At 38.4% G+C, this 13,020-nt stretch overlaps 1 protein-coding gene across 1 annotated transcript; it reads left to right on the top strand.

The window, feature by feature from the left end:
* Window positions 1–625: 625 nt before the first annotated feature.
* LOC580685 (serine/threonine-protein kinase 40) lies at window positions 626–11,407 on the top strand. The gene is made up of 7 exons (XM_030995377.1): window positions 626–1,674; window positions 2,373–2,507; window positions 3,668–3,895; window positions 4,452–4,620; window positions 5,216–5,360; window positions 7,312–7,431; window positions 8,622–11,407. The coding sequence occupies exons 1-7, from the start codon at window positions 793–795 to the stop codon at window positions 8,938–8,940; spliced, it is 1,998 nt and encodes a 665-aa protein (XP_030851237.1). The 5' UTR covers window positions 626–792; the 3' UTR covers window positions 8,941–11,407.
* Window positions 11,408–13,020: the final 1,613 nt, after the last annotated feature.

The raw sequence follows: 13,020 nt of genomic DNA, 5'->3' as shown, positions 1-13,020 counted from the left end.
TTTTTTTAGGGCTTCAATATTACACCATATCACAGACACTGATAACACATAGGGCCATGTGTCTCAGATTTAACATTGTTACACGATCCCTTTAAGTGTCAAGACACACAACCCCCCAATACCAAGATTACTTCCGAACTGGAAGAAAAGAAAAACTCAAAATCTTTGAAACGATGCAACATTTACATACAACAGAAATTGCTGATTCAGCCAGTTACAAAATAGGCTGCAAGCGATTGGAATATTTATGCTTATAATGCATGGCATCGCTGAGAGGACAAAATAGAAATGAAACATTCAAGCGTTGCATCGTCAATGGCAGGATGCTAAAGCAACGTTTATTGTATTTCTATTTTGTTCTCTCAGCGTTACTATAGACATATAGTCCAGTTGCTTCTACAAATTTAGGGAAATACAAAAAAAATTCTCTGTATGCATAATCTTTACCCTGGATTATTTATGGTTACTAAATCTATGACTCTCTCTCTCCATTGCAACAAACCAGGATCCAGGATGTGAAACTCATTGAGCAATGCGATCCCTGGACTAGGTCAACCCTGATAAACTTGCTCATGATTGACAAAATTGATGGATCCTGTTTCTCTTCTTTGTTTCCCTGTTGCAGATACATGGAGAATCATTCCCAAAGGCAATAGATCTGAAGTACTCCATTTAAAGCAGCCACACATGCAGTTGTGCACATACATGTAGTCCTACTCTGCACACTAAACAGTACAATGATCTCTGAAGCAAGTAGCAGATGATAGACCTTTGCCCAATCCAGGAAAAAAGATGAAGCGTAAATCTTCTGGGTCTGCTGGCCTTCCTCAGCAGCTGGCCTCCAACCGAAGGAATCCCCTAACCAGACTGAGCCAAGCTGAAAGCATGGCTCACAGGAGGGCACCCCTGCTGCTTACCAGCTCACAGTCATCGTCCTCATCGTCAGACTCTACCGACTCACCTGTCATTGATGTGATACCTCCTGTGTTCCAGGAGAGGAACGTCCCAGACTTTGAAATTGATAGGACTAGAATGGCAGGTGCTGCTACCGTGCCTAGTTTATCAGGAACTCACCACCGCCAAGGGGTAAGTCGTCCCATGAATCATGTAGACCTTGTCGGGAACTCCCCTAGTGGCTCACCACGTCACACTAGACAGACGACTTCTGCTCCAGCCAGTCCTAACCTCAGAATACCTCATCTGGCCAATGTTCCTGTGACGAACCATCGCACCATGCTTCAGGCCAGGCGCATGGTGGAGCAACATGGTTCGCCCCCTACTGGCGGGGAAGACTCTTCGCTTGTATCTGCAGCTGAGGGAATAATGGCAGCTGGGTCAGCAGCGTTGACATCGCTCCAATTGAGGATACCAGGGTCACCTTCCTCTTCAGGATATCCTTCCCCCACCACCTCCTTTCTGTCCTCATCAGAAACCTTTCCATACCCCTACCACAACATCCCATCATCCTCATCATTACCTCGAGACCCGACCCGGTCCTCACAAACAGTTCCTATGAGAAACGGACAAGGCCCTTCCAAACACGCAGCAGGTGGATCAACTCTTAAGAGGGCTGGACCTTATTTGCTTGGACCAAGACTTGGCACGTCGCCCGTCAGGAGCATCGTCCAGTGTTTAGCAAGGAAAGAGGGAACCGATGACTTTTATTCTTTAAAGGTAATTGATTCAGAGATTATCATTTTGAGATTACCTGTAAAACTTTGAAATGCAACATCTAGCTATTTCCGATTACAAGTACATGTACATGTATGTACCCCTTGATGAAATAAGATCTATTTAACCTCATGATAAACTATTAGTAATGAAAAACCAAAACAAAATTGATTGAAATCCTTCATGATGAAAATGGACATTGTATCATTTTGTAACCAGTCAGATTTGATGAGATATTTTGAAGAAACATTTGCAGTAGGATGCGGAAGACATTGTAGTTTGCTCACCGTTGTGAGCCTCTGTGAAATGGCACCTGGCTGGAATGCTCTCCAGGGAGTGGAAAATGTGCATACATGTTCATTGTGTGTGGGCAAGTCAGATTCCTGATGACTAGTATAAAAATACATCTTTAAAGCACTTAGAGACATCATTTTTTGATTTGATTTTGATTTGATTAATTGGTTTCTGCATCTTTTTTCTTTTTTTCATCATACATTTTTTTAAACATAATATGTATTGATGTATGAAGCGATCTAAAAACTTCTATTGTTAGTGTTCTTCATAAATTATGTACCGGTAGTCGATTTTAAACATTTTGGAATAACATTCAAATTTGGATACTGTTGTTTTAAAAATTATTGGAATTTGTATAACATTTAAAATACTCATTTTGCTTTACAACAATTTCTTTTGGATTTCAGATACTAACTTTGTCTGAGAATGGACGAGAGAACCAGGATGAGCGACAGGGTAAAATGCTCCTTCACACTGAGTACTCCCTGTTATCACTGCTACGAGATCAGGAAGGGGTTGTACACCACCATGGACTCTTTCAGGTGGGATATTATTTCAGGATTATAAGACTTCTTCAGATACGTGGTAAAACCGCCTTTAAAAGTGTAATGCTGCGCTATATTTGTATATGTGCAAAAGAAAATTGCAACTGCGTAACAAAGGTCCTACGCATATTCACTGAGCTCTCCATGAGATACTGATATACCTGTAAGAAGCATTTAACACTTTACGTTTTTTTTAATTTTTTTAATAGCGGTTTTCCTCCACTTATCTGAACAAGGCCTTACTTGTTTTGTGACATATGTAGTTTATATTCAGGTTGATACAATTTTTTCTTTTTACCGTGTAGCTCTTATCGTACAGGCAGCTAATCCTTAATTTGGCTAGTTGAAGTACACTTCGTTGCTGGCGTCATGAACTGATGTATCTCTTGTAAGATACATGTACACCAGTTAGCGTAACCATTGACAAATTGGTTTATTCAAATCATTCTATATTTGGTTGGATGTGGTACAATTTCCTTAGGTATTTGTTTGGCCTTTCATATATGGTACTTTTATTGTGTAATTTAGCATTTTAGAATTTTATGTTTGGATGATTTTATGTTCTTGATGATTGATTTATTCTGTAGTTGTTTCTAATTCAATGTACAATACAGGGCCCGTTGCACAACACTTACCATTGATAGTAACTTTGCCATCAATGGTAACTACCATGGAAACCTTGATTTTGATTGGCTGTTGTGCCCTGTTACCATGGTAATAATAATAATAATACATGAGATTTAATGTACCGGTACATTAAGTTGCCATTGATGGCAAAGTTACCATCAATGACAAGGCAACGAGGCCCAGATGTTTTAATCGTGTATATGTTTGTAAGATAATTTAGAGTCAACTATTTTACCTTTAAAGAAGCATTTTAAATGTCACTAAATGATGCCATTCGGGTATTGGCATCTCTTGGAAATGTTTTGTGTTTTATTCAAGGGTCCTCTGTATCTTTTAAGGTATTGATCATGTTGAATAATTATACTGAGTTAGACAGTACCACCTTAGAAACACCTGTATAAAGCGCCCTACAAATGTAATTATTATTATTATTATTAAAGTGGTACTCTGTGAAAATACATAAATGATGACAATTATTCCAAAGATACCTGTTGCAAGCTCCTCTCCATTCTTTATCCTCTCTACAACAGGACCGTGCTTACGAGATCAGACCCGGCACGTCGACCAGCGGAAGGAAGACGTCCTACAAGAAGCGACTGTGCCTGGTCCTGGACTGTTTGGTGTCGCATGACTTCAGCAGCCGGACGGTGGACCTGGTCAACCTCCAGCACCACGTGATCCATGAGAAGAAACTGAGTGAGAAGGAGGCCGTGTATATCTTCCATGATGTAGTCAGTATTGTGGAGAGTCTACATAAGGTGAGTGATTGTAAGGTTCTCGCGAGTATAACACCTTCAGTGCTAATACCAATATACAAATGATAATACAGTGAAACCTGTATATAAAGATCATTCAAGGGAGACATAAAGAGTGGTCTTGATAGACAGGTGGTCTTTATGTACTGGTTTATTTGCTACATGTTTCAATTTATAAAAAAAATATGTTCAAGAGATCCAGAAAATGTGGTCTTTGTAGACAGGTGGTCTTTCTATACATGCGGTCACGAGTATAAAACCTTCAGTGCTACATGTAAAACCAATATACACAGTGAAATCTGTATATAAACACCTTTCAAGGGAGACATTAAAAGTGGTCTTTATGTACAGGTTTATTTACTACATGTTTCAATTAAAAATAAAAACTATGTTCAAGGAAACAGAAAATGTGGTCTTTTTAGACAGGTAATTTGTATAAACATGTGGTTACTAAAGCAGGTTTGACTGTTCTAATATTTTGCTCCTGATTTCCTCATGTAAAACTCTGTGCAAGAATTATTCCACGTTTATTTATTGGTCTTCTATCATCCCCTCTCAGAAAAATATAGTTCATCGCGATCTGAAGCTGGGCAACATGGTGCTCAACTGTCACACACGGCAGATAACGCTCACAAACTTCTGCCTCGGCAAGCACCTCGTCAGTGAGCATGACCTCCTCAAGGACCAGCGAGGGAGCCCTGCCTATATCAGCCCGGATGTACTGAGTGGTAAGTGGTGAACAAGAACAAGGGGAAAACAATAACTAAAATTAGACATTGTTTCTGAGGCTTTCCCCAGGGTGGTCCATAAGGGGTTTCAACATGTAACAGTGGCAGGTTTGAAAATTAGCTCAATGTTTGAAAGGTTTATGAAAACGCACCTGGCTTGCTGCCCCCAAAATAGGGGTGCGTCGATACACAGAGATTCATGGTATCCATAAACCTAGCCTAAAATTGAACTGCAACCCTATTAAACCCTATACTTCTGACAAAATCAGCCCAGAACAATTTTCATAGGAGCAAATATCAGATAACTGCTTTATTTAGAGTAACATTTTATTATGTTGAAGTGTGACAGACAATTCCACACACAGTCAAAACCTGTCTATTGAGGCCACCCAATGGATACAGTGAAAGTTGCCACTGTAGACAGGTGGCCTTCCTCAGACACGTTATACAGCACACATTTTTTTCTCAAAGGAGACAAAATGCATGGCCACTACAGACAGGTGGCCTTCATAGAGAGGTTGCAACTGAGACAGCTTTGATAGTATATTCTGTGAATGCCACTAGCATTTCTTTTTTCAATGACCTCCTTTAATAGGGAAACCATACTTGGGTAAGCCGAGTGACATGTGGGCATTGGGTGTGGTGCTCTTCACGATGCTCTACGGACAGTTTCCGTTCTACGACAGTGCCCCACAGGAACTCTTCAGAAAGATCAAGGCCGCAGAGTTCACCATCCCTCAGTAAGTGTGCACGTACATTTCTCAATAGGAGCTGTGATACAGAAAACTTTGGTTGAAATAATTATAATATCAAGCCTGATAAAAACCTGATTTAAATCGGTTTTCAGATTTTTTTTTCCCCTGATTTTTCCCTTATTTTCTCTATTCTTCCCTATTTTTCCCTATTATTTTCCAATTTTTCTTTCTCAAAAAGGGGGGGGGGGGAATGCTGTTAGATGCTATTCCCCCCCCCCCCCCGAATCCTCTCTTTTTTTTTTTTTACTCAAGGGGGGGGGGGGGAGAAGGAGGGTGGTTGAGGGAAACCTCCCTCTCCTCCTTTTTTTTTTAGTGCTCACCATCACCCCTGTAATATGTACCAGTAATTAATAGTAATGAAAGGAAAATTATAAATAAGGAGCATTATAGATCAAGAGACTGTGCAGTTAAACCTGTTATAAAAATGGAGAACAAAGGTCTGAGCTAAGATATAGGATCCTGTTGACAATTATGATACAATTACCTTCATGAAAAGCCAGGATGTAAGCTGAACTAGCCCTTGGTAGTTTCTTTGTGATCAGTACAATGGTGTAGCATATCCAGAACTTTAATCATGGCCTAGCTGTGAGCATTTAAGTAAATCTGAACCTCATTTTCCTGGTCTTCAAAAAAGTAGAAATAGGATGCAGAATTTCAATGCCATTTAAAGTGCACAAATCACCTTAAATAAATACTTTGAGTATAGCTAGAATGTATATAATCAACCCACACTAAAATCTGTACCTGGCTTTTTATAGGTAAATGGTAAAGGAGTTAGGAGTATTAACAAAATAAAGGATAGCATTGAGCCACTGCATATAGGGCTCGCACGGAACCCAAGTCGGACTTCGGTTCTACGTGAGCCCTATTCTATGTGAGTGCATTCACATGCGTTAACTAGTCTACTTAAAAAGACTTCTTACTGTTCACTCAGAATGTGCTCACATCGCAATATCTCTTTGTAAAAGTAATATTTAAAACTCATATTTTGAATGTCAGTAAAGCTACATGGAACCCCTTACATCCAGAGCCAATTATGTATTGGTGATTGGTACACCTCAAATTATGTGTGTGTAATCAGGATTTTTACAGACGTGTATCAATCAGATATGATTATTTACGTCTCAGGACCGATCTTTAATGTCACCATTCGAAAGACGTGACTCAGTTTCGAACCTGCGTCCTCGGCTGAATCAGTTTGTAACTTCCATTGTTAGCTGGATCACAGGGGCACGCCACAACGCCCCGTTTAATATTAAGTCATTTCAAGTGTGAATTGTCTGTTATTTTAATGGTTAGAAGTAGTGCACATTGCCCACTGTTAGTTAAATATTTCATGATTGACCTTTAATATCATTGTGACAAAAATGCACTTGTACAACTCAAAATCCTAAAAGATCTTCCTCAAACAGCAAAGTATTTTAAGTTTTGACACTGGGTGACAGGAATAGCTTGTCGCTATGGTAGGTAAATGTATATAAATGTGAATATATTTTGAAAAAGGTCCTTTGGGTATAATCCCCACCTAAACATGATCTTGATACTTTTTCAATTCAATTCAATATAGTTCAATTAAAAAATGGTTAATTAAACAACACGGTTTGCAGCATTAATCTGTATTTCAATGTATTTATGTTTCCAACAAAACATTACAAATCAATTATAAACATTTACAAAAAATGTAGAAATACATATTGGAAACAGAGGGGTCCACTAAAAAGCATTGCTTGTACAAGTGTGAACACCTCAAATGATACTTAAGCTTAATGAGTAATTATTTTAACAAGTCCGTAACTACAAAAGGAACTACAAAATTGAGGAAAAGGGGGATGCCAAGATAGACAAGAATTGCATACGTATACAGTATAAAACAAGATAAAAATGAACGTTGAAATTCAAATTACATGGCAATATATACAATTTCTTCGCCTTGCAGAGATGGGCGTGTATCAGAGAATACGACTGGTCTCATCAAGAGCTTGTTGGTCTTAGATGCTTCCACCAGACTCACGGCATCACAGGTCATCGAGTCGGTTAAAACTACGCTAGCCATGTGGTAAGTCTACAATAGAATTGCACAAATTCAGATTTTTGTCTGTTGGATTGTTGTCTGTAATATTGCACATGTGGTGATGTATTGTCATCCCAAGAAACAGTCCTAATTTTGTTTTCGAATGGGGTTCCGAACATTTTCCAGTCTGAAGGCGTGAACCTCATGTAAAAACTTCAAAAATGTTAAGGTCCAGACTTCCAGAATGCTGTTAACCATATAGCAGCATGATATTTCTACTTGCACATCAATGTTTTACTGTATATAGAAATTGTACACCCTTTTGTTGTCTGCACCGTCACCTGCTGTCACACCACAGAGATGTAAATAACCATATGTGAAATGTACACATTTTACATATGTAAAAACCCAATTTTACATATTTATGGTATGGTATGGTATTTACTGAATCATGCATCGCAGTTACATAATACTAAACTGCACATGGATATACATTGCATTTTAAAAATAAGTGTACAATTTAAAGGTAAAGACCAGTATTGGAAACTCCCCTATTTCAAAAAATGAAATGGAAGCTCTCATTACCAATCATGTGAAAGAATATGTTTTGACTAATACATGATGATAAAAAATTTGCCGGGAAACCGCCTACTAATTCATATATTTGGTAAATTTGTTTCTCTCATGGTCTGTGAGAGATATAGGGTAGTCCCATATACATCTTTCTGCGTATAGTGCTTGTAACTTTATGAAGAATGGGCCAAATTTCTTATCATTTTGATGATTCCAGAACTTTGCAGATGCTAGATGCTAGATGATCAACCTTTTCTGATCGATTCCACAACGTTTCTTTCACAATGCAATCGCATGACCATAACTGGTCTTTACCTTTAAAACAGTATCATTTACATAATTATAAGTAAATGTTTATGTCACATGTTTATCCTTAATAATTTTGTACCAAACGTAAAATAAAAGCAAAAATATAAACAAGAAGGAAAAGGGGAAAATGTACCTACATATTTATGTTTACCATGTGTTCAAATATCACAAGTTGGAATTGTGTTATTGTTCCTGTCAACTTGAAGTTTAAACAATAAAAATGTTCAAGCAATGTTTCTTGAATTTGATGAAATATTTGACATGATATACTTGTCACTAGAGAAAAAGCATGCCATGAAAAGAGAATGCATTATAATGCATACATTCTGGGTGTCTTTCTTTATTTTGTCCAGGAAAACCATGGCGATGCAGGGAGAACATCTCCAGGTGGTTCCTGACATCGACAATGGAGACAACGATGCTCCTTTGGGCAAGAAACCCTGCGACCCGTCCTCTTCTGGAGCCGCTTCATCCTGCAGTAAGGCTGTCCCCACTGCCGACTGGGAGTTGAAGCTCCATCAGCCGTCCCAGCCGTCTCCCTGCCTCACCAGCTACAGGGCGCCAAGGTCTCCCCTCTCGGCCCATCGTCATCCTCCTGTGAGACGACTCAGCCACGATGCCCAGCCCCTTTCGTCGGCAGAGGCAGCGAACTTCTACAATGCCCGGTCATGACATCGGTTTGGACAAAGTTTTTCGTCCTAATGCATCTTGTTCTGTGAACTAGTAGGCCGAAGGTCTGCCCCTTCGGCCCTATCGCTCAGCCACGATGCCCAGCTGCTCTCAGTTTGAGAGGCTGCAGGTTCCTACAATGCTAGCTGGTGACAATGATCTTGACATAGTGTCTTTGAGTGATCCCAACTGAAAAGAACACATCCTCGAAAATCATGTCATTTTGAATTTGAAAACAATACAAAAAATCTCACGATATATACATCTGATAACATCATAATTATTTTTTTCTCTATCAATTGTCTAATTTTCATTGTTGAAAATATTAGTTTAATGTATAGAAAGTCAGTTTCAAAGTTTAATTTAGTTATGCTATGCTTTTTTGTGTATTTCCACAATTATTATATTTTGTAATATTTTGTTTAAGGATGATTGAATGGTTATTAGCTTGTGATACTTTTAAATAGTAATTATCTTACACCACATTTATGTTTTTATATGTAGAGGCATACAAAATCAAGGTTTGTAGACAATGTAAATTTGTTTTGTGGTATCTATTGCATTTAGTGTATGATGCACTCCGTATGAGTCTCCTTTTATGCTGTATCAATCAAGTTTTTGGTACATTCCTGCGATTGTAATATTTTATATGAAATACGATGTTTAAATGAAATACAAATATAAGAATAATGTACATGCAAATGGTTATATCACATATCTTATATCTTGAAGTTTTTAGGGAGAGAGCTCTGCTATGGTCATTTCAATATTCTAGTATTTCCCACATGGTATACATTTAATATGAATATTCAATTAAAAATCATGAGCAGAAATCATGCCTTGAAGCCTATCTGCACTAGTTTGGCCAGGAGGGATTATAACCCCCTACGTGGTCACTGGCAGGTGGTTATCTAATGGAATCAGCTCTCGATTACCATAAGAAAAACAGGATCATTGGGGATCAATGGGTAGCGCTTTAGCGTTGTTGGCGATATAGAGGGCGCAAGTAGTTACAGGTAGTGCAGTCCCGCTTTAAATATGGAAATTTTATTTGATTTACCAATATTGGTTAAGTCTTATAACGAATGGTCTGACTTGATATCATGGCAAGGTCTTTACAATTATTGAAAGTAATGATCAATTTCTAGCACATACTATGAAGTCTGGGACCTGTTTCACAAAGCCTTTATTCAATGACAAATGACAAAACTCAGTGACAATTCTGCTAATGACCAATCAGAAGCAAGGATTTCAGTAGCTTATAACAAAAACTGTCATTTGTCACTGATGACAAGTTTTGTGAAACGGGGCCCTAATGTAGTAGTTCTCAAGCTGCTTCAATATTTTTTGTTGTATCTTTTTTTTTTTATAACTGATTATGATATCATTGATTCAATTATTATTATTCAATTAGTATACAAAAGTTTCATTTATATATCCATTGAAGATTAAGGATAAGAATTCAGCCTTTTTCCCCCTAATGTCCAGAAATAATGTAAACAAATCAGTTTTATCACCAGAGAATATGTAGATTGAATCAGAAAAGATGATTTACCTAAGATGAATTTGTTGATTAGAGCTGAAATTTATAGAAATATTGAAGAGTATCGTGGTGTTGTATTTATAGTGAAATGACTTAGTTTTGTATGGATATTACAGTGGGTGGTGCAGAAACGCAAACATATCTCCGTGATTTATAAACAACTAATGAATCTAAAGGGTTGTAGAGTGTCATACAATGTAGATTTACGATGATCCAAGGTTTCCTCCGGGGGGCAATTGCTCAGGGCCTTATTTCATCAAAAGTGTTGGAATTGGTTTAGGATTAGAGTTGGCATTGGGTTTAAAGACTGTAGTAGTAGTAGTAGTAGTGGGCTCTCAGGGGAATTTTTTACACCATTCAGGTGTTTGCAACACTATAACAGGTGTTGTCAATCAGCAGGATTAAGCCTTCAGGTGAATGAACAGGCCTTATGTAATGCTCTGCATTTTCCACCCATCCACCCATATTGTCAAGTCATTATCGTAAGTTTCCCTCACACATAGACTTTGTGAGAGACAAGGAGGTATTTCTTGATTGGATCACAGGGTTGCTGTGTGCAGACTTGTACACTCATTCATACTATTTACACCAAGTCTGGTGTCGGCAAATTATGGCCTTCTGCACATAGAAACTGACGACAATCCCCCTTTAAGGTTAGGTTAGGTTTGGTTTAGAGTTAGGTTTAGAGATGCATATAGGTTTGAGCCCAGGGTTAAAGCAAGAAGTTACTAGGCTACTCCTTGGTTGATGTTAATAATACGGTTAGTTTAGGAAATGAATGTGGAGCAGTTGTCATAAGAGCCTGTGTTTGGTAGTAGGTCCATGGTTATAGTACATCCAGATTACTTGTTGACAGTGTATTCATGTGCCTTTGTAGAAGATGACGCTACAAAGATCATGTAGTAATAAAAAGCCACACAAGAAAAAGAAATGGTTTGATATGTTTTCTTTTCTAGTTCCAGTTCCTATATTTATTCATCGTTATTTCCCTGATTGAATTGATTGAAATATCTATACAAAAAATGAATAAATATGTATGACATGAGCTTGCTTGCCTTATCGGCCAAAATTCACAAAAGATGTTATTCAAACACCTCCACCCTGGACTAAAACTTCAATTTGTCAAAAAGTAAGAGTGTCTTTGGAGGGTCATTTCTCTTTAGAAGACCTAAAGTAATATGCTATCCATAGTATATTTTGAGTAGTGCCCCAAAGGAAAAGGCACTTGGGAGAAAGACAGAAATTAATAATATTTGCGTATCCCGACAAAGGGAGAGTTTTCCGCCATTACGTCACAATCCACGGCCAAACTACCAATTTTAGATTCGCATGGACTTGATAATCTCATGTTTCAAACATTCATAACTTTCTTATTATTGGTCCGATTCATTTCAAACTTTTGCCATTCTGTTTCTGTTATTTTCAACAATTCTTAACTTCCTTATTATTAGTCCGATCTATTTCAAACTTTTGCCATTCCGTTTAATTCGTTTTTTTCTGCTTTCATACAAATGAACTTATTGCAAGGGTTGAACTGACCTTTGAGCCATGGTAAAAGGAAAACCCTCTTTGTGCATTTGATTTGCCGCTATATGCAATGATTTTCGAGTAATAGCAGGAAGAATAATTATGTTTCTAAATGAGGTCCAGTTCTATCTTAGAGAGAGAGGAGGTGAGGTTGTACACATGGAGAAGGGCGGGTGCACTAATATGAAGGGAAATTCAGTGAAAGAGAGAAAGAGAGAGAGAGGGAATAAAGATAGATTGAGAGGGAGGGAAGGAGAAAAAAGAGAGAAAGGGGGATATGAGTGAGAGGGAGAAAGAGAGGGATGTAGATAGGTGAGAGGTAGAGTGAGATAGAGATGGGGAAGAGGTCGAATAGAGAGTTGGAGGTATGCATAAAATGGAGATGGAAATGATCTACGCCCTTTTCCAAAGACGTTCTTTTTTCTATTTCTTTTTTCCCCTTCTTCTACTTCTTTCCCCTTCTTCTACTTCTTTTTTTCTTTTCTTTTACTTCCTCTTCTTTTTTCCTCCTTCTTTTTCTAACAATCTTCAGGGGACTTTTTAGCCTATTTCGAAGATGAGCTAAAGATTAATTGCAATGTGACGATGACAAACTAGGTAATAATACTATAGATTTCATCACAAGCTAGTGATACCATTGGGCCTACTACTCCATGGTGATCAGGCGCGTACACAGGGGGGGGGGGGGGGGGGTCCCATGGTTGACCTAAAAAAGCTGACCTTACCCCCCCCCCCCCCAATGGATCAAAATGTCAAATTTTCAAATTTCGAGACCAAAAAAAAAAAAGTGCCCTCTTACCCCCCCCCCCCCCCCCCCCGCTTATTCAGCGGCTGGCTGAGTTGTTGCGAAATTTTCGGCCCGATTTAGAAAATGTTAAACCCCCCTCCTTGAAAAAATCCTGTGTACGCGCCTGATGGTGATACACAGGTACGTTTCGCCCTTGAATCCCCCTTTCTTAAATCGGCTTCTGGATATGCAACTGCAAGGCTTTTCTGTAGAATGTACTGTATAA

Source organism: Strongylocentrotus purpuratus, unplaced genomic scaffold (genome assembly GCF_000002235.5).
Source record: "Strongylocentrotus purpuratus isolate Spur 01 unplaced genomic scaffold, Spur_5.0 spur5_scaffold_21, whole genome shotgun sequence".
NCBI classification, from domain to species: Eukaryota; Metazoa; Echinodermata; class Echinoidea; order Camarodonta; family Strongylocentrotidae; genus Strongylocentrotus; species Strongylocentrotus purpuratus.
The sequence above is the reverse complement of the archived record's forward strand: the minus strand, read 5'-3'. Positions and strand labels throughout refer to the sequence as shown.